General features: G+C 39.7%; 1 protein-coding gene across 1 annotated transcript; it reads left to right on the forward strand.

Moving 5' to 3' along the window:
* The first annotated feature begins 21,141 nt into the window (after positions 1-21,141).
* On the forward strand, positions 21,142-22,340 carry LOC110934415 (protein JINGUBANG). Its single transcript, XM_022177481.2, has one exon. The coding sequence runs from the start codon at positions 21,142-21,144 to the stop codon at positions 22,276-22,278; it is 1,137 nt and encodes a 378-aa protein (XP_022033173.1). The 3' UTR covers positions 22,279-22,340.
* The last annotated feature ends 881 nt before the right edge of the window (positions 22,341-23,221 follow it).

Consider the following 23,221-nt stretch of genomic DNA (forward strand, 5'->3'; position numbering starts at 1 on the left):
TGTTCATCAGACTTTCTGATGATTTGTTCACCGGAATTTCTGATGAAGTGGTCTATCAGAAATTCTGATAAAGACCCCACTTGTCTAAAATCACAACTCTATCCTGCCACCAATGACCGAAGCATGACATTATTGGTTATCATGATTACAAATGCAACTTGAACGATGGATTCAATGAATATGTCAAATTGCTACTTTACGCAGGACTTATTGCATGAATAAACAATTGTTTATTCATGTACACCGCCGTCTATAAATAGAAGGCTCGAGAGGTAGAAGATAATTGAGTTTGAAGCTTAGCATTCATATACAAACACTCAAACTCCACTGCTCTTCTCACCCATAGAATTCAAGATTCATTTGTATTAGATAATAATCTTACAATCACCTTGTTAAACTAATTTGTTTCAAAGTGATATAAACTTGATAATTCTGTAGGTCTTGTTTCTTGAAAGTCTGATTTCCATTTCCGCACATCTTTTTCACATATACTGAAATCACTTGCCATATTACGTAAAAAGAAGTTGTTAAGGCCATACTGGGTCCAACAGTATCTGGCTCTTATGTCTTCTGTGACACCCCGTTAAAACACGCTAGCTTGGCAGTGGCTGCTTCAACTTTCGGGACGAAAGTTCTTAAAACTTGGGGATAATGTGACACTCGAGGTTTTTCCGAACGATCACCTTGTAATATCTTGTGAATATAAATATTATTAAATGAAAACGTGACCTTTGTGCATGATATGTGATGTATGTATGTATTATATATATATATATATGAAAGCCGAAACCACGACCCGAGACCATGACTCGCAACCGGGCGGTTGCGAGTGGGCCACTCGGTCTCGAGTGGGCCGTTGAGCCGAAACCGGTTGGGCCGAAACCCCCAAGCCCAACTCGTGACCCCTTGTATAAATCCCACCCTTTTCCCCACTTGCTTCATTTTACACACCAACACTTCTTCTAATCTCTCTCACTAGAAAACCCTCTACAAACACCACTTTCCTTCTCCTTGATCTCGGTTCAAGCTTGGAACAAATCGGACAAGACACTCGGTCAAGACCATCACTCGGACACTTCATCTTCTCTCATTTTCTTCCTTTCTTTCGGCTCATCCTCCTTCTTCACAACCGGTTAGTGTTGTTACTATGTGCATAAGATTTATGTATATTGTATGAACTAGAAGATGGTTAGTTAAAAATTGTTGCACATGATTTTTGGATAACTTGTGAAGTTGGATTATGTGTGTTAAACCTTGTGTATGAAAAATTGCTAAACATGTTTAAAATAACTAGAAATGCTAGTTTACTAGTGTTCATAGCCAAACATATGATGCTTTAAAGTTTCTTGCAAAAATGATGATTGTTAAACATAAGTTTCGGATATATAATGTATGATTTCTTATTTTGCATCATGATCTTGTTGTAAATATGTGATTTTTTGGTTCATAAATATATGACTTTGCTAAGGAGAAAACCCTAGAAACTATGAACATTTGATGAACTAGTTGAAGATGGTTTGAAGATTTAAAATGGCAATGTTTGATCCATATTTTAGTAATGGTCAATTTAGGAAAAGTGTTTGTAGAATTCTTATTGGTCATTTCCGGATTTGGGCCTGAATTTTTGGTACAATGTGGACTGTCAAACCTGCATCATCACGTGTACATGAAAGTGACAGATTACGACTCGCAACGACGGCATTACGACTCGAAACCACACGGTTGCGACTCGCAACCAAAGCATGACAAGTCGAAACCTCGAGATTGCGACTCGAGACCACGCCGTTGCGACTCGCAACCAAAACGTGATGACTCGAGACCACGGTTGCGACTCGCAACCACAGCGTGACAAGCCGAAACCACCTGGTTGCGACTCGAGACCAGCTGGTTGCGAGTGGGCTGTTCATTTTAGTTATTGGGCCATTCTGTGTTGGACTATCTGTTAAATGGACTTTGTGATGTTGTGTTCTGTTTGACTGTGTTACTGTTAGGGCCGGCCCAATAACCCCATGACTGTTTACCTGTATGTATGTTACGTGCCAGTATGTGTTTTACGTGAACGTTTGTATACCGAACCTGACCTATACCGGTAACCATGTTAGGACGTGGTGACCAACGTGATTGACAAGTAACCTAAACCTACCGAGCAACCCAAGGTGAGTTCACAACTTAAAAGCATGCGTCCCGGTGGTTTGGGACACGAGACTAACAACCCTATCCCCTGGTAAAAGGGGATACCATTTACATACCTTCCCTAGTTATTGGGAACGAAACTTACTTTTTCTTCCCGGGTATTGGGAAACCTTTTGGTTAATTACTGTTTATACGGATTGCAACTAACGGCACTAAACGAAACTCTATCACTCAAGTCCCTACTACAAATACCGATTAGTCGCCGGGTTAGGCGAACGGGTTATTAGTTGATAGCGCTATTTAGGTGTTTACCAGCCTCACACCGTGCCCTGGTTTGGGATCGGTCGTGAACTAATGTACTCAGAAATCCGTCAATGATGATAGAACATTGACATCGGGGCATCCTGCGGATACGCAACGGTTACCTAGTGTTCGGTATTGGAAAAACAGTTTAGTCGCTAACTTTTGGGGTAGCTCCCCATGGCATGTATAAACGGATAAATTAACCGGTGAAACAAAGTTTTTGGTAATTAAAACTGGACAACTAGTGAACTCACTCAGCATTATTGTTGACCCCTTACTGCATGCTTTGCAGGTAACCAGTGACGAAGGAGCTTGCAGCTTGGGGACGTGTAGTGTCTGTTCACCCTTGTGTTGGGTGTTACCTTATTTTGAATCATGAACTTTGTTTTAAACTACCGTACTTATGCTTCCGCTACTTAATACTGTTTCGGAACTTAAAACTTTAAACTCTGAACTTAATATTTGCTAAGCTTATGAATAGTAAGTATTACTTTTGTTATCAACTTAAGTATTCGGTATAATTGGTGGCTGGATCCTGGTCAGTCACGCCCTCGAAGCGGGTGTTATCCGCAGGTGGATTTTGGGGGTGTGACAGATTGGTATCAGAGCCATTGGTTATAGTGAACTTGGTTTTAAAAAGGGGGAAAAATCTTTTTGGAGAAAACCAGACTATAACCCGTGACTCGTAACGACACTACACTCCAAGTGCAAGGCTCGGCACATTCGACTTCATAGCTCGGACCAGTGTTTACTTGTTTGCTTTATGTTTCCTGTTATGATATACGTACTAGTGTGCCTAAACTAGATAGATACGCCTCTCTCTTCTATCTCATTCTCGCTACACTACGACATCACACTCATACTGTGTTTTCTGGTTATGAAGACAATGAGTGGACGCGGAAGAGGAAACATTAACATGACGCAGGCTCAGTTCACTAACCTGCTCAACACAGTGGCTGCGGCTTTTGCAGCTCACCCTATAGGTAAGCTCGTTGTTTTAGGATGTTTAGATCCTACCGCCACATCGACTTTTCGCCTCTAAACCTATACGCTTCGCTTCTCACGAACAGGTCAGCATGCACCTGCGCAACCACCAGTGTGCACTTTCAAAACTTTCATGGATTGCAAGCCTCTCCCTTTCAACGGCACTGAGGGTGCCATAGGTCTTCTGCATTGGATTGAGAAAATTGAAGCTGTTTTTGCTGTTTGCGAGTGTCCCCCTGCAAATTGGGTGAAATTTGCTACTGCTACACTTGAAGGAAGCGCGCTTTCTTGGTGGAAGGCGCAGATTCAGATGTTTGGTTTGGAAACTGCTAATGCTACCGCATGGGAGGATTTCAAGGATATGATTAAGGATGAATACTGTCACCGGGATGACATCCACAAGCTTGAAAACGAGTACTATGAGCTCAAGATGGTTGGGTCGGAAATTGAAACCTACACCAAGCTGTCTAACGACTATGCTGCTCTTTGCCCAAACATGTCTCGACCAATGTACCGAAGGATCGAACTGTATATCAAAGGTTTGGCTCCAGAAATTCGAAGCCATGTCACTTCAGCCAACCACACTACCATTCAGCCGATTGTTCGACTTGCTCACAAACTCACTGATCAGGCCGTAGAGGAGGGCAGGTTGCCCAAAAGGATCGGTGCTACTGTCGGAACTTCTAGTGACAGCAAGCGTAAGTGGGAAGGAAGTCAAAGCAAGGATGTTAACCCCACTCAGGCCCCAGCACAGCAAAGGAAAACTGAAAACAACAAAGGCACCCAGCAACAGGGTGGCTACCGGGGAAGCTACCCTAAGTGCAACAAGTGTAACAAGCACCACAATGGGGCATGTAACAAGGGCCAGTGTCAGCGATGCCACAAGATGGGGCACGACGCCAAGGATTGTAGAAGCCAGTTCCCAATAAGACAGAATCAGCAACAACCCCAACAGCAACAGCAGCAGGGAAACAACCGGGCATGTTTTAAGTGTGGAGCTGAGGGGCACTTTAAGAAGGATTGCCCTGAACTGAATCAGAACCGCAACAACCATCAGGGAGCTGGGAACAACAATCAGAACAACAATGCTGGGAATGGTGCTAGAGGAAGAGCTTTCGTGATTGGAGCTGGTGAAGCAAGGAATGACCCCAATGTCGTGGCGGGTAAGTTCCTACTCGATGATCGTTATGTTTCTGTGTTATTTGATTCCGGTGCCGATGCTAGTTATGTATCCCTACGTATTAGTAAGAAGCTTAAGCGTCCGCTTTCGTTACTAAGTTCTCCTCATATCGTCGAGTTAGCTAATGGTAGAAACATCGAGGCCTCACATGTTGTCAAAGGCTGCAAACTAGAGTTGTCTGGTCAGACATTTAGTATCGACCTTTTCCCTGTTACTCTTGGAAGCTTCGACGTCGTTATTGGTATGGATTGGTTATCCAAGCATCGCGCTGAGATCCTCTGTCAAGAGAAAGCAGTTCGTATTCCTCGCCGTTCTGGCAAACCCCTCATTGTACAAGGTGGCAAAAGCGGAGAAGTCTCCGGCATTATCTCGTTCTTGAAGGCCCAGAAGTGTTTACGCAAAGGGCACACCGCTATCTTAGCACTTGTTACCAACACGCAGGAAAAGGAAAAGAGGATTGAAGATTTTCCGGTAGTACGCGACTATCCCGAGGTATTTCCTGAGGAATTACCTGGACTCCCTCCCCACCGTCAGGTCGAATTCCAAATCGAGCTAGCTCCCGGAGCAGCGCCTATAGCTCGTGCACCTTATCGACTAGCCCCCGCAGAATTGAAGGAACTCTCTACTCAACTACAGGAACTTTTGGATAAAGGATTTATCCGTCCTAGCTCATCACCCTGGGGAGCACCGGTACTCTTTGTTAAGAAGAAGGATGGCACGTTCCGAATGTGTATTGATTATCGTGAGTTGAACAAGGTTACCATCAAGAATCGTTACCCTCTCCCGCGAATCGACGATTTGTTTGATCAACTGCAAGGATCAAGCTACTATTCCAAGATTGACCTGCGATCAGGCTACCATCAGTTAAGGGTCCGAAATGAAGATATTTCCAAAACCGCATTCAGAACTCGTTATGGTCATTATGAATTCCTCGTCATGCCCTTTGGAATGACCAACGCCCCTGCAGTGTTCATGGATCTTATGAACCGAGTATGCAAACCCTACCTCGACAAATTTGTGATCGTGTTTATAGACGACATCTTGATCTACTCGAAAAGTCAGGAAGAGCATGAACAGCACCTACGCCTTATCCTCGAACTCCTTCGCAATGAGCAACTGTACGCCAAGTTCTCGAAATGCGACTTCTGGCTTCGGGAAGTCCATTTCCTTGGGCACGTGGTTAACAAGGACGGAATCCACGTCGACCCGGCTAAGATCGACTCTATAAAGAATTGGCCTACCCCTAAGACTCCGACTGAAGTTCGCCAATTTTTGGGATTGGCAGGTTACTACCGCAGATTCATCCAGGGATTCTCAAAGATTGCACAACCCCTCACTACGCTCACTCAGAAAGGCGTCACCTACAAGTGGAATGAAGCACAGGAATCTGCTTTTCAGAGGCTTAAGGATAACCTCTGCAGTGCTCCTATTCTCTCGTTACCTAAAGGCACTGACGACTTTGTGGTCTACTGCGATGCGTCTATTCATGGGCTCGGTTGCGTGTTGATGCAACGCGAGAAAGTTATTGCTTACGCCTCTCGACAACTTAAGACACACGAAAGGAATTACACTACACACGACTTAGAACTGGGAGCAGTGATATTTGCGCTTAAGATATGGAGACATTACCTGTACGGTACCAAGTGCACCATTTACACCGATCACAGGAGTCTCGAGCATATCTTTAAGCAGAAGGAATTAAACATGCGTCAACGTCGATGGGTTGAACTTCTGAATGACTATGAGTGCGCCATCAAGTATCATCCGGGCAAGGCCAATGTCGTGGCAGACGCCCTCAGCCGGAAAGACACTGTACCAAAGCGCGTGCGAGCATTGCAACTTACCATCCAGTCTAGTCTCCCTACCCAGATTCGAAAAGCTCAGGTTGAAGCTCTGAAACCGGAAAACATCAGGGCTGAGTCCCTGCGGGGATCGAGACAACAACTAGAACAGAAAGAGGACGGCGCCTACTATGTGGCAGGGCGCATTTGGGTCCCACTTTACGGAGATCTACGAGAGCTTGTGATGGACGAAGCCCATAAGTCCCGTTATTCAGTACATCCTGGTGCAGATAAGATGTACCACGACTTAAGGACCACTTACTGGTGGCCTGGCATGAAAGCCCACATAGCAGCCTACGTTGGCAAATGTTTGACCTGCGCAAGAGTCAAGATCGAGTATCAAAAACCAGCAGGCCTACTACAGCAACCCGAAATCCCGAAATGGAAATGGGAACAGATTTCCATGGATTTTGTTACAGGGCTATCTAGATCTCAACGCGGGAATGATACTATCTGGGTGATAGTAGATCGTTTGACTAAGTCTGCACACTTTCTGGCCATTAAGGAAACAGACAAGTTTTCTACCTTAGCAGAAATCTATTTAAGGAAGTAGTCTCCAGGCACGGGGTGCCAACTTCTATTATTTCCGACCGAGACGCTCGTTTTACTTCCGAGTTGTGGCAAGCTATGCACAAATCCTTTGGCTCACGTTTGGACATGAGCACCGCTTACCACCCGCAAACGGATGGGCAGTCTGAACGCACCATCCAAACCCTGGAAGACATGCTTAGAGCATGTGTGATCGATTTTGGCAAGAACTGGGAGAAGCATCTACCGTTGGTGGAATTCTCCTACAATTACAGCTACCACACTAGTATTCAGGCGGCACCTTTTGAGGCATTGTACGGTCGTAAATGCCGATCACCTCTCTGCTGGGCGGAAGTTGGTGATAGTCAACTTACAGGCCCAGAACTGGTAGTAGATACAACGGAAAAGATTTCGCAGATCAGGCAACGCATGGCGGCAGATCGTGACCGTCAGAAAAGCTACGCTGACAAGCGTAGGAAGCCGTTAGAATTCCAGGTCGGGGACCGGGTTCTACTAAAAGTCTCACCCTGGAAGGGTGTGGTCCGTTTCGGTAAACGGGGCAAGCTGAATCCACGGTATGTTGGACCATTCGAAATTACCGAGAAAATCGGTAAGGTTGCTTATAGATTAAACCTGCCTGCAGAGCTGAGTGCAGTGCACAACGTTTTTCACGTATCTAACCTGAAGAAGTGTTTGTCGGATGAAACACTTGTAATTCCTTTTAAGGAACTGACTATTGATGAACAGCTACACTTTACTGAGGAACCGATTGAGATCACGGATCGAGAGATCAAAACCCTCAAACGTAGCCAGATACCCCTTGTACGAGTTCGTTGGAACTCACGGCGCGGCCCAGAGTTTACCTGGGAGCGGGAGGACCAGATGAAGTCCAAGTATCCCCAGTTATTCCCAAACGAAAACCCCAGCACTGAAGCTACAACCGAATTTCGGGACGAAATTCCAAACTAACGGGGGGATGATGTGACACCCCGTTAAAACACGCTAGCTTGGCAGTGGCTGCTTCAACTTTCGGGACGAAAGTTCTTAAAACTTGGGGATAATGTGACACTCGAGGTTTTTCCGAACGATCACCTTGTAATATCTTGTGAATATAAATATTATTAAATGAAAACGTGACCTTTGTGCATGATATGTGATGTATGTATGTATTATATATATATATATGAAAGCCGAAACCACGACCCGAGACCATGACTCGCAACCGGGCGGTTGCGAGTGGGCCACTCGGTCTCGAGTGGGCCGTTGAGCCGAAACCGGTTGGGCCGAAACCCCCAAGCCCAACTCGTGACCCCTTGTATAAATCCCACCCTTTTCCCCACTTGCTTCATTTTACACACCAACACTTCTTCTAATCTCTCTCACTAGAAAACCCTCTACAAACACCACTTTCCTTCTCCTTGATCTCGGTTCAAGCTTGGAACAAATCGGACAAGACACTCGGTCAAGACCATCACTCGGACACTTCATCTTCTCTCATTTTCTTCCTTTCTTTCGGCTCATCCTCCTTCTTCACAACCGGTTAGTGTTGTTACTATGTGCATAAGATTTATGTATATTGTATGAACTAGAAGATGGTTAGTTAAAAATTGTTGCACATGATTTTTGGATAACTTGTGAAGTTGGATTATGTGTGTTAAACCTTGTGTATGAAAAATTGCTAAACATGTTTAAAATAACTAGAAATGCTAGTTTACTAGTGTTCATAGCCAAACATATGATGCTTTAAAGTTTCTTGCAAAAATGATGATTGTTAAACATAAGTTTCGGATATATAATGTATGATTTCTTATTTTGCATCATGATCTTGTTGTAAATATGTGATTTTTTGGTTCATAAATATATGACTTTGCTAAGGAGAAAACCCTAGAAACTATGAACATTTGATGAACTAGTTGAAGATGGTTTGAAGATTTAAAATGGCAATGTTTGATCCATATTTTAGTAATGGTCAATTTAGGAAAAGTGTTTGTAGAATTCTTATTGGTCATTTCCGGATTTGGGCCTGAATTTTTGGTACAATGTGGACTGTCAAACCTGCATCATCACGTGTACATGAAAGTGACAGATTACGACTCGCAACGACGGCATTACGACTCGAAACCACACGGTTGCGACTCGCAACCAAAGCATGACAAGTCGAAACCTCGAGATTGCGACTCGAGACCACGCCGTTGCGACTCGCAACCAAAACGTGATGACTCGAGACCACGGTTGCGACTCGCAACCACAGCGTGACAAGCCGAAACCACCTGGTTGCGACTCGAGACCAGCTGGTTGCGAGTGGGCTGTTCATTTTAGTTATTGGGCCATTCTGTGTTGGACTATCTGTTAAATGGACTTTGTGATGTTGTGTTCTGTTTGACTGTGTTACTGTTAGGGCCGGCCCAATAACCCCATGACTGTTTACCTGTATGTATGTTACGTGCCAGTATGTGTTTTACGTGAACGTTTGTATACCGAACCTGACCTATACCGGTAACCATGTTAGGACGTGGTGACCAACGTGATTGACAAGTAACCTAAACCTACCGAGCAACCCAAGGTGAGTTCACAACTTAAAAGCATGCGTCCCGGTGGTTTGGGACACGAGACTAACAACCCTATCCCCTGGTAAAAGGGGATACCATTTACATACCTTCCCTAGTTATTGGGAACGAAACTTACTTTTTCTTCCCGGGTATTGGGAAACCTTTTGGTTAATTACTGTTTATACGGATTGCAACTAACGGCACTAAACGAAACTCTATCACTCAAGTCCCTACTACAAATACCGATTAGTCGCCGGGTTAGGCGAACGGGTTATTAGTTGATAGCGCTATTTAGGTGTTTACCAGCCTCACACCGTGCCCTGGTTTGGGATCGGTCGTGAACTAATGTACTCAGAAATCCGTCAATGATGATAGAACATTGACATCGGGGCATCCTGCGGATACGCAACGGTTACCTAGTGTTCGGTATTGGAAAAACAGTTTAGTCGCTAACTTTTGGGGTAGCTCCCCATGGCATGTATAAACGGATAAATTAACCGGTGAAACAAAGTTTTTGGTAATTAAAACTGGACAACTAGTGAACTCACTCAGCATTATTGTTGACCCCTTACTGCATGCTTTGCAGGTAACCAGTGACGAAGGAGCTTGCAGCTTGGGGACGTGTAGTGTCTGTTCACCCTTGTGTTGGGTGTTACCTTATTTTGAATCATGAACTTTGTTTTAAACTACCGTACTTATGCTTCCGCTACTTAATACTGTTTCGGAACTTAAAACTTTAAACTCTGAACTTAATATTTGCTAAGCTTATGAATAGTAAGTATTACTTTTGTTATCAACTTAAGTATTCGGTATAATTGGTGGCTGGATCCTGGTCAGTCACGCCCTCGAAGCGGGTGTTATCCGCAGGTGGATTTTGGGGGTGTGACATCTTCAGACTCCCCCCTTTCAATAAACTGGGATCGCAGTCTGGAATTCACAATCTTTGGATCAGAAACCTGGCTCTCACATATTCAGGAACGTTTCCTGGCTCTTTGTATCACCAGAATTTGGAACCTGGCTTTTGCATATCTTTCAGGATTCGTAACCTGGCTGCTTCTACCTGCACAATTCTCTACCTCACAATAAATTTCACAAATTTCAAAAATTTGACAATTTAGAAATCAACTTGTAGATATCTTTTAAAATGATTTAACATTTATAATCTCTGATTCACCACTTGAAAAATATCATTTTTCTTATTTTTAAACAAACTCTCCCAAACCTGTTCTTCATCATGTTTAGCACTTGGAATTTTGAAAATCAGCTTTTCTATCGAAAATAAGACGAAATCATATCTTTTTTTATTTTTCAAAAAATTTTATGCTAAAACACGCTTAAACTCTTTTCGGGTTTTGTTTTTAAAGAAATGCAGTAAAGAAATATTTACAGACAATATTTTTGTGAGTTTGTGTAAGAGGATCATATCAGTTTTTGAGACAAATCCCTAACACCGTTAAGCTTTATACATTTTCAGTTCTAAACAATTCACTTAGATTGTCAGTATACTGATCCTCTTAAATTTTCACACAAAGTTCAATTGTTTCGAGATACGATATTAGTGTTTTAAGAACTTAAACTTATTCGCGTGTCCCACCTCAGAATATACTCCCGTATCCAGACTCCGATATTCAGTCTTACAGGTGAATGTACACTAATGATATCTGTAAACGGGTAATGCGAGACCATGAGAGCTCAGGTTAGAACTTCCGTTCAGACAAAGAGATGATGGCTTATCTTTCGGTGTGTCCCGTTTGGGGATCTTTTCTTCAACAGCACATGATTAGCATTTTGAAATGTTTCATCATTTTTTATGCTGAGGGTGGGCTTAAAAATTTAAGCAGTGCAGAACATTATACGAGGACTAGGCTATTGCTTCCGCAAAATCAGAAGTCCAGGTATAATACCCCAGATATCATCACGCACAAAGACCTAGTATGTCAGAAACATAAAGCCCTTCAAACAAGATTTCGGGGTTACCTATATATCTGAGAGATGTTCCCCACGAAATAAGTAAATCTTGATTTTTAGGTTAATATCTCGGACACAATCTACTAAACGTGTAAAAACCTACTGGCATATCATCAGTGAGACCGTTTATCACATTTGACTTTTCAATTCTTTAGCGTGCTGTGATAGTCCGCTGATGTACTATCATTTCCTCTTTTTCACAACAAAACTCGTTTTTGATTTTTTCGATGTTTTTTGGTTTTTAGATTTTATCATGTTTTTGGATTTTTCAAAATTTCTAAATTTTTACCCCCCCCCCCCCTAAAATCAAAAATATGTTTCAATTTTTGATTTTCTGGGAAGATTTGAAAATGAAAGCAATAAACTGTACAAATAAACTGACAAACTGGTGTAAAATGCTTCAATTCGCCATCCTCTTGGCTTAAACAATCAGAACTCCCCCTGAAAACAAACTATTTTCCCATTATGATTTCAAAACACTTAAGTTTGTTTTAATCAAAATGGTTTTTCCGGAAAATAAGTTTTGTTGATTTCATAAACCACATGTAGGATAGGAGTTTCATCATATTGTTTTTCAATCACTTGTATGAAAGTTAAATCAAGTTCAACTTAATGACCTTGATTAACCACTTGTAGGTTCACTTGCCAACCATACCACTTGTAAATTGAAATATGACAATTTTGAGTGTTACCACTTGTAGGTTTTTCAAACAAACCTACTTGGGAGCTTCGGCAAATTCAAGAATGATGCCGATTCCTGCTCCACGATTACCAACTTGGGAGCTTCGGCAAATCCAGATTTTTAGTCATGTAGGTTCTATCCCATGACGATATGTACATGGGTGAACCATCTTCATCTGGTTTACTCTTTTTCAATTCATAAAATTCCTTTACCCCTTTTTACCTTTCCATCAACCATTTTTTCCAAAAATATTTTGAACTGTGAGGTTAAAGGCTTTTTCAACATCAAATTTCTTCTTTTCAGAAAAGAATTGATTTGAAATCTCAACTTTGCCAACTTTTTGTTTATAATTTTCAGTTCGCAATGGTGGAAAATTTGCATCATCCATTGTCGGAACTGAATTTTCACTTTTTAGCTCAACTTGTGGCTCCTCTGACTTTGACGAGTCAGATTCATCACCAGAAAATAGCTCCTCTGATTTTAACGAATCAGAATCATTGCTAGAACTATCATCTGATTTCTTAACAACCCACTTTTGGCTGTTAAGCTTTGCTTTTCTTTTGTAAAAACTTTTTGAACACTCACCAACCATAAATTTTGAATTTTTGAAAACTTTAAATTGTTCGGTTGGTGGTTCCTTCTCAACCATCTTTTTTGTCAGTTTAAGAGAAACTCCCTGTTTTGTATTGATTGCCTTTGGACAGTTCAAGACAATGTGACCAACTGTTTTGCATTGATAACAGGTTCTCTTCTCTTTTTTCTGAGCAGCTACATTCTTCATTCCTTCTTGCTTCTTCGCAAAGGATTCTTTGTTTGATTGCTTCCAGAATGAGCTCTTTTCTTCTTCCTCTGAACTTGCTCCTGAAATAAATACAGTTTTTGGTTTATAAGTTTTCTCATTTTTATGATTTTCTGGTGGAATAAAACCCAATCCCTTCTTTTTGAAATTACCGTTATGGTTTGATTTCTTTCGATAACCTGAACCAGAATTGTAACCATTTTTCTTGTTTATCCTTTGTTGAACTCTTGAGGTGTAAGGTTTAGATTTTTCAGAAAGATTTACATCTTTTATTTCAAAAATATTAATTTCTGTTAGTTTGAAAACCTTGTTAATCATTTCAGTTTTGACACCTCTTATTGGAAATTCTTCATCAGAATATAATTTGTCAGAATCATTCAAAGTATATGCCACTTTGAATGTTTCATCATTCAAATTATTTTGTGACAACAGAAAATCTTTATCATAAACCCGTTTGCCCTTTTTGACTTTTGGACTTGAAGTGTTAGACTTTGACTTTGACTCTGACTCTTTAGTTTCATCTTTATCTAACACATAATCCACCACTTTCTTCATCAATTGAGATTGTTGATCAGTGTCAGATGCAGTGAATGTGACATCAATGTTGTCTGGCAAGTTATCTGAAGGTTCAGATTCCCACTTTAAGTTGGTTGCCTTTTTGACTCTTTCTGAATTTGGATTTCGTGGAGAATATCCATTTTCAAGCGGAGGTGGACACTTGGTATAGTTAGTACTGTGTTTCTTACCAGAATCCTTCACTTCAGATGTCTCTTCTTCAAACGCCTTCATGCCTTCAACTGTTGGGTATATCCTGTTAATCATATAAGAAGCACATGAGTAACTTCTCAACAATCTATCAACCCTTTCAGTTTCTATTCTCTGAGTTTCCAATTTTTGTTCAAGTTCAGCATATTTTTCAATGTAGTAATTGATGCCTTGCTGTTTCGACATGAACGCTCCTTGAAGTATCTTCATAGTTGTTGCTTGTTTACTGTTTGATTCGTTGTATTGATTCATAGCTTTGTTCAGAACGTCATAAGATTCTTTTAGTCTGTTCATGTTATGAACCAACGTGTTGTTTTGCTTTTTCATAGTCTCACAATTTTCACAATTCTCAGACACCTTTTCTGCATCAGCTTCCTTTTTAATATCGAAAGCTGGAATTTCTTTCACCTGCTTCTTTATCACTCGAGCACCTTTATCATTGCTGTCATCTTTCTCAGCTCGTAATTTTAAGTATCCTTTCATTCTGTTTGCATAATAATCATCAACAGTATCTTCAACGATTTGAGCAACAACAGCCTTAGGTTTTAAGAAATCTTCATCTGGACAGTATTTGTCCCAGCTAAAACCTTCTGCCAATCTCTCATCATCTTGATCTATTATTCCATAACAAGCTTTCTTTGATGATGACTCTTCAATCACCTTCCTAGCATGTGAAGTTTGTGGTTGTTGTTGTTGATGCGACTCTTGAGCAACCTGATGATAAATCGCTTTCTGATAATAATCATTGTTGCCGAATGGATTTTGAGCTCCACTTGCTTCACGATTTGTACATTCTCCCTTGAAGTGCCCTTTTTCCCTGCAACGAAAACAAGTAACTTTAGATTTATCAAATCCTAAAGTAGAAACATTAGCATCACGGAAATCATCTCTTCCCGTAATCTGTTTAAGCTTTTCAGCTCTTCTCAACACACTCGCCAAACACCACTTAATATCCATTAATTCCATCTCCTCAGCATCGATCTGATCGTAATCCTCTTTTGTCAACATTGGATTTCCGATCCTTCCTGCAACTAAACTTTCATAGGATTCTAACACGGTCACCAACAAAGACATATGACCTTTTGCAACCTCTTCTGAGAAATTCTGACCATTCTCAAGATTCAACGCAATGTTGCACTGTAGTACTTTTCCATTCTTGGTTGCGGAAAAATTTGGATCGAATGATGGATACGAAGAAAATTCATTTCTGTTGTTTGATTCCCGAGAAGGCCTTCCAGAAGAACTCTTTGCATTGAAAGCAGTTTCAATCTTTGGTGAAATGTTGGTCTTATCACTAGAACCTCCTTTGTAATACAGACTAATGTCTTGTTCCCTGTCAAAATCCTTCATTCTCGCTATTTTTCGTTGTTCCATCTCTTGAGCTTCGAGTTGTTCAATAAACGTGCTCAGTGTTAGATTGTCAAATTCAGGTTTATTTTTCAACATCATAAGATACGTGCCCCAAGCATCTTGTGGCAACGCATCGGCCAATTTTTCAATCAATTCATCATTATCTTTCTTGATGTTCAATCTCTTCATGTTCATCACCAAATTGCAATATCTTTCTATAATCTGCTTGGTGTTTTCAGTTTTTAATCCATGAAATAGATCAAATTCTTTCTTCAAAAGCGACATTTTATTCTTGATCATCTCTTTACTACCAACAAACTTCGATTTTAGTTCTTTCCATATTGAAAATGCACTTCTGTTGTGTTGTAGTAAAATCAAATTTTCTTCCTTAATTGCTTGCTGCAGTAAACTAACCATCATCTTTTCACTTTTGTATTTCTTTTTCTCATCAGCACTTAGATCTTTAATAGCAACTTTCTCTTCGTCGTCCTTAACCGGTCTAATATATCGATATTCAATACATTCCCATGCATCTAAGTAATTTGCTTGAACCCAATTTTCAAAACATTCCTCCCATCCACTATACTCCTCAATACTCATGAGCTTAGGCGGTTTTTGCATGGTGCTCGTTTCATTTTCTAACATCGTTTTCTGAGTAATAGTAATCGGGGTAGCAAAAGCGTTGTAGAATTCGTTCTCCATGATTCGGTTTTAAAAATTCACAAACTCTAACTTTCAAACGAAATGAGACTCTGAATTATCAACTCGTGCGAAATGGAGATCTGATGTAATGTTTCAAGCGAACTGAGGTCACTAAAGCTCAAACCGTACGAAATGGAGGTCTAATTCAAACGGATTGACACTTTGAAGCGAAATGGGGTCCACTTCGTGCGAAATGGAAAATCAATTTGTTCGAAATGGAACACTTACCTTCAATTCGTGCGAAATGGAACAATGTTTCACACGAATTGGACTTTTTAATGCGAAATGGACCAATTCGTGCGAATTGGAAGTAACTTTCAAACGAATTGGAGACCAATTCGTGCGAAATGATGTTGATGTCACCCAATCGGCCGGATTTTTGTCAAATTGATCAACTTTTAGTTCGATTTTAGGTCTGATTCTTTCAAGGGTTTGTTAAAACAGTGTTTCGCACGTTATATGTGAAAATCAAGCCATTTTATCCATAAATTCTTTGTTAATTTTGAAAAATGTGTAAAAGAAGGTGTAGAAATCAAAATTTTCGATGAAAAACAGCTGAAATCGGTAAGAACTCTTCCTCCTGAGCTCTGATACCACTTGTAGGATCGTTATGACGTCCAAACTAGTCGTTCAGAAGAGATCTCGGACTAAATCAGATGTGGAATTCAGTGATTTAGTCTTCGTTCAGCTTGTGTTACACTAGATTCACTTTAAACTGTCTCTTGTATTGATTACACAAAGTTTTACAGGCAGGAGACAATTCGGTAGCACCTCGGCACCGGAATCAGGCAGTTACAAATGAAATGAACTGCTATTTATAGAAGATCCATTTCGTGTGGAATGGACTCACACGATATGACCAGTTGCATTTTGTACGAAATGGCCAATGCCATTTTGTGCGAACTGGACTTCTTACCCTAAAATCCTATTTTCTACGCAACCGAGCTTTGTTCTATCTAATCTATCTACAAGACTCAATACAAGACGAAGTCAACAGACATATGCACCAACAATTAATCACAATGCTTTCATATTATCAATGGAATCGCTCAAGGTTTACTTTATCTTCATCAAGATTCTCTCATACGAATCATCCATAGAGACCTTAAAGCAGCCAACATCTTACTTGATCATGAGATGAACCCTAAGAGATCAGATTTTGGCCTTGCAAGAAGCTTTGGAGGAAATGATATTGAAACAACCAAAAGGGTGGTTTGAACATAGTTAGTTTTCCTTATAAACACATTTCGATTCATGACCAGTGGCGGATCTACGAATTTTTTTCACTCCGTTCCTTTTGATAGATTCTCAATAATTCTCACTATTTTTTTTCCAATTCATACAAGGTTCTCACTAATTTTTTTCCAAACCGAATGGGTTCCTGGGAACCTACAATAGTGGCCTAGATCCGCCTCTGTTCATGACCAATATTTTCTCATAATGACTAGCTTTTATTCATTTCTAACTTGTATACTTAACCTACCCTCTGATACAGTGGATACATGGCTCTAGAGTATGCAGGGGACGGGATCTTCTCTAGTCTCTACGATATCAGACGTATTCAGGGTGTTTTAGTGTTGGAGATTGTAAGTGGAAAGAAAAATAGACAATTCTTTTGCGAAGCTCACGATCAGAACCTTGTTGGACATGTAAGAAAAACATATATTTTACTTTTTCATTATCGATTATGTAAACTACTAACTTGATCTACAACTTCTAATTTTGATCTAACTAATTAACTATTAGGCATGGAGACTTTATAAAGAAGGAACAAGGGCGGACCCAAGCTTTGGCGTGGGTGGGCGGGCGCCCCCTTGAAAAAAGCTTTTGTGTATTTTCGAGGTAAAAATCCCGACTGCACCCCTTGAAAATTTGGTTGAACCCTTCGTTCGCACCCCCAGAAAATAATTACTGGGTCCGCCACTGAGAAGGAAAGACTTTGGAACTTCGAGATGAATCTTTGATCGAGTTAAGTGACAATAGAACTGTTGAGATCAATCCATGTGGCTTTATTATGTGTTCAACATAGCCCAGATGATAGACCATAAATGTCTTTGGTAGTTATGATGCTGAGAAATGGTAGGCAGTTGCCCGAAGCGAGACATCCTGGTTATTATATAGACGACAGTAAGGTTGGGCTTGATAATTCTTCTAGCATGCAAACACAAATTTCTAAGTTTTACAGATATAGTTTCTTATATTAGTTTGTTTTTTTTTTTTTTTTTTTTTTTTTTTTTGTTATTATCTCTACACTATGTCAGGGATAACCTAAGTCTTCATCAAAAATAACAATAAAAGTACACGCACAACATTGAAGGAAAGCATTTGTCTATTACTCGCGAAACACGACTATCACACGACTTCACAGACCACAAATTGACACCCCCTACTCCTGTAGTCACAACTGAGCTGCACCATAATGTCATTGATGGATGGTGATCAATCTATGAATACCATCATTGGCTGCCAATCTCAATACTTAAATTTAGCCCAAATCTTTGTTACTACCTACCTGTAATTAATGAACCGAATGTTTACTGAACCGTTCAAAGGAAGTTTGTTTATATTCTTTTATTAAAACGAAAGAACCTGTTTAATCAAACAAATGAACATGAACACATTTTCTTTCGTTCATTTACTTTTTCAACATTTGTTTATGCTGGTTCATTTAAATTTGTTTATTTCCATTTACATATCCATTTACAGAAGTTGAGTCCAGCCCATTGTAAAACCATCAACTGAGTCCAACTCATATTGTTGTTTACTTGTAAAACATAATTGATGGTATTTAGACTTTAATTTAAATATTTCTGTTCACCTTTAATTGCTACGTTTGTGTCCGTTTATAATATTCATGAACAAACATAAATGTACTCGAACATGTTCATTTTCTCATGGAGTGAACATGAACAAGAAAATTGTTTGTTTAAATGTTTGTGTTTGTTCTGTCTCGTGCCTCCGTTCGTCCGTTTACAGGCCTACTGCCCACGGTAAACCTTGCCATGTCCCGACCACCAAAAAGTGTAAGAAGAAAAGACAAACAAATAAAAGTGAGAAAACATGATCACCTGGTAATCTGACATGAAAACAAGCCATCAACTCATTATTCTCCAAATGACATATTATCACGCATTTGGATGCAAGCCAATCGATACAACATAGAATCAGGGAAAAAAAGGTGAAATGATATCATAACAAAGTTGGGTATAAACACCAAACTTTTAGGCTATGGTAATGCTTTTATTCTGGTTCTAGGTTTCTACTTTTGCATTTTTATAGGATTGGCATAACAGCATGGTTGCAAACTAGTAGTATAGGGTGAAAAGAGTACTAACAAGTCAATAAAGGTTGGCTTGGAAGCGGGCCGGGTAGGATTGACTGGTGTGAAACGCTTCTTCAAAAATTTCTTAAGATGATTAGTGTGTCATATGTGATAACAGAAATTTATATTATTTGAATGTCTTATGCATAAGTAAATGGATTCACCTGATGTTTATGTAACCTTACTGTCAGGGGCCAAATATTTGAAGGTCGCAATGTTGTGGGCTGTATATTAATGTCATCACAAACCCTCTTCTTTGCTTTTTAGTGTTGGGTCAACATGCTAATCAGCATCCTACTTGGAGTTGGGTCAACACACTAATCAACTTCCAGGCACATAATATGTGCACGCGCACTGAGCGCAATATGTTAAAATTAATTTCAAAACATACACAGAAAGAAGACTACAAATGCATGCACATGTGATAAATAAATATAGGTTGTACAAAAGCCAACAAAAATCGTCTAATCTGTTATGGAAAAAATCTGTCTGCAAACATATAATGGTTGCTATGACCGCCTAAGTCAGAGAAGTAGCGTTAACGTACAGACGCTCTCCTACATGTGTGCGTGTATATGATTACTGATACTGCTGCCCACAATTGAAAAGAATTTGTATTTTTTTTTTTTTTTAGTTTGATTTATTTTAGTGGTTCCTTGGTGACACATTGGGAGCATTACAAGATGTTTGTACAAGCATTAGGGTGAAACCTAGCACAAACAAAGTTTCATATAACATTGGTTTGCCATAGACTCTTGTACAGTTTGCGCCTGGACTCACATGATGCGACGTGTACCTCGCCTTGCTGCGTCTCACGCCTCAGACACACTTTTTGGAACATAGCATAGACAGAGGAAAAGGGTGCTTGGATATAATAAGAATTAGGTATAAAGTTTAAATGCCAAATTTTAGGCCGCCTTGCTGTTGATTTGAATCTGGAATTAGTCAATCAGATCAGATTTCTATTTTTGCGGCTTTAGTAGGGTTGGCATGAAGGTAACATTCCCATATTGTAAACTAAATAAAGTTGAAAAGACACATAAAGTCACTCAGTTAGGCCAATGACTAAACTCAACCAAGCATTTTTGACAGGTTACCTAGCATACTTCATATGTACCATCATTGCTACCGACATCCTTGTAACTTGAATAAACAGATTGTGGAATTATCGATGCTGCTATTGAACAATTTGAAAACTTATAGTGTTGTGTATTACTCAAAGGCATGTACCATATTGGGTGTTCCCTTTCTTGCTTATAACACTATTATAATAATGAATTTTAATAAACTGAAACTGACTGTAACCCGCATGTATCTTAGGAAGTTCACGTCTTTACTTGAGGTTTTATGGGCTGGGCGGCAGGTTGGGTAACTAGTTAAATTGTGACGGGTCAAACAGGTTATTTAGGTACTGGTCGGGTCAGGTTCGTTTGACCCAAAACACTTTTATCCAAAAAGTTATTTTTTATATAAAGTTTGTGTCAAACATATTATTTTAATAAAAATTTAATTTTATGAATTGAAATAATATAGAATATACATTAAAAATACACTTTGAGCCACATTTTAAGGCAACTTTAGACCCATTTGACCCATTCCTTTTAAGCTATTTTTTATTTACACTAGAGAAAAACATAACACTACTCGACCCACTTACAAGTAGATATGTTAAAATTGCCGCCTCTAATGCAAATCATACTCGAAACGACTTTTAAGTATCCATATGGTAACTTTAGCACAAGAATTATAGACACCAAGAAAGGATATAGATAGTCTATAATAGGGTCAACTTAAACACAAACCTAAAGAGATATGAATATTAAGTGGATAATCCTCCAACTAATCTTAAAGTCCATCCTGCTCATTGATGTTACATATGTTGAAACTTTGGTTGATTTTCTTCGGTTAAATACCGTAGAACCAGGTAACACTTCTTGCCAAACTAACACCTAATAATATTAATCTCCTATAAACTCATCAGGTATCAAACTCAGTTCCCGCATGCTTCTTTCGATCTTCCAATTCACACTAAAAGATGTCACACCTTCAAACCTCTGAGTCACATGATGATTTGCAGGGTCAATATTGTAATTACCACCTACCCATAACTCATCACTGCGTCTCCACTATCAAAGGCGACAACTCCTACATCTCGTCTCTTGCCCTTGGTGGGAAGTTTCTATACACAGGCTCTTCGAATAAAGAAATTCGAATGATGAAGCGTAATACTTTAAGGGCAGAATTTGATCAAGAGAAACTAAGTGACCGCGTGGTAGTCGCAGGAAACGGTGCAGTAAAGTCACTAGTGGTTTCTGCTGACAAAATATTCAGCGCGCATCAAGACCACAAAATCCGTGTCTGGAGAGTTGACGAAAATGAGATGCAACAGCCGAAGTTAACACTCTTGGCCACCCTCCCAACGTTTAGTGACCGGACCCTTAATGTTCTATTACCGAAGAACCATGTACGTGTGTCACGACACAAGAGGTCCACGTGGGTCCATCATAATGATACGGTATCAGCACTAGCTATGTCCAGGGACGGTTTGGTCGTCTATTCAGTCTCATGGGATAGAACACTCAAGATTTGGAATGCAAACAACTTCAAGTGCTTAGAATCTGTCTGTAATGCACATGATGATGCAATAAATGCAGTAGCGGTATCAAGCAATGGTGACGTTTATACTGGATCCACCGACAAAACAATAAAGATTTGGAGGAAGTCAGAATCACCAAAAGGTGAGAAACACTCTTTAATTACCACATTAAAGAAACACAAATCGGGTATTAATGCATTGGCGTTTAGCACCAATGAGAATGTTCTGTATTCTGGAGGGAGTGATAGGTTGATCATCGCTTGGGAGAAGATTGACGAGGATGACATGGCTGCAGTGGCTGTTATCAAGGGGCATGTTAAATCCATATTGTGTTTGAGTGTTGTATCGGATCTGTTGTGTAGTGGTTCTGCAGATGAAACCGTAAGAATCTGGAAAGGAATTGAGAAATGCTATTGTTGTTTAGCGGTATTGGAGGGTCACAGTGGTCCGGTTAAGTGTTTGACATCAGAAACAGATCACACGGGTTGTTCATGTGATGCATCGACTTCTTATCTTATCTATAGTGGTGGTCTGGATTATGACATTAAAGTTTGGCAGATTTGCATCGCTCTATGATAAACGATTTCCTCATTTTGTGATTTAAATTTTCCGAAGCTACTTATGATGTGAAACCTACATAGCTGTAATATTCTTAATACTTAAATATGAAACATATCATAGACTGTCTATGAAGTGGTATTTACCGAAAATCCTCATTTCTGCATCATCCCTCGCCACTGCAACATCAAATAGACAACATACCTCTCCGGATTCTAGATTTTGTCCCGCATCGTTCCCTATAACAATATTCAGAACATCATGTAGGAAATTGGGTCACTTTTCTATCAAAAATATTAAAATAATTATAAAATAATAATAACGATGCTCTCTTATTTGTGGGAAAAGAGTTAGTACAACATCGTATACAAAATGAATTCAAATGATGTCAATTTAGATAAAATTATGAGTCATAATCAAAATTCAAAACCTCCATAATGATTCATAAAAGAGATTTAACAGTCAAAAACAAAACAAACATTTCATTTATGACAAAGATTGGTTAGCATTAGCCAAAAAGAGGCTACAAATTCCAACTAGAGTCATCTCTGATAGTACACACTATTTCGGTTGTTGTACCCTGAGACAGAGTAGTAGAAGACTCGAGTCATTGAAGACTTTGGTTGGAAACTTGTATGGGTATGTAATTCATTTATGCGTACAGATAACGAGAGTATCACTATTATTATTTTTAACAAAAAGCGACCCACTATCTTACATTTTATGCATTTCGTCTTGCCAACGCAACTTGAGAAATTCAACATAAGTTGTTCAAAAAAATCATGTACGTATATAACTCCAATCGAGGAGAACGTCAACGTAAAGCCTGGACTTGTTGTTTTTGTAGATGATTTAGAGTTTCAAACTGTTTGATATTGAAAGTCCCCAACGACAATGAAAAATAGTTAGTTTATAAATATAACCGTTAGAGATACCTATATTTACATACCAAACTGTATAA

Source organism: Helianthus annuus, chromosome 16 (genome assembly GCF_002127325.2).
Source record: "Helianthus annuus cultivar XRQ/B chromosome 16, HanXRQr2.0-SUNRISE, whole genome shotgun sequence".
In the NCBI taxonomy this organism is placed as follows: Eukaryota; Viridiplantae; Streptophyta; class Magnoliopsida; order Asterales; family Asteraceae; genus Helianthus; species Helianthus annuus.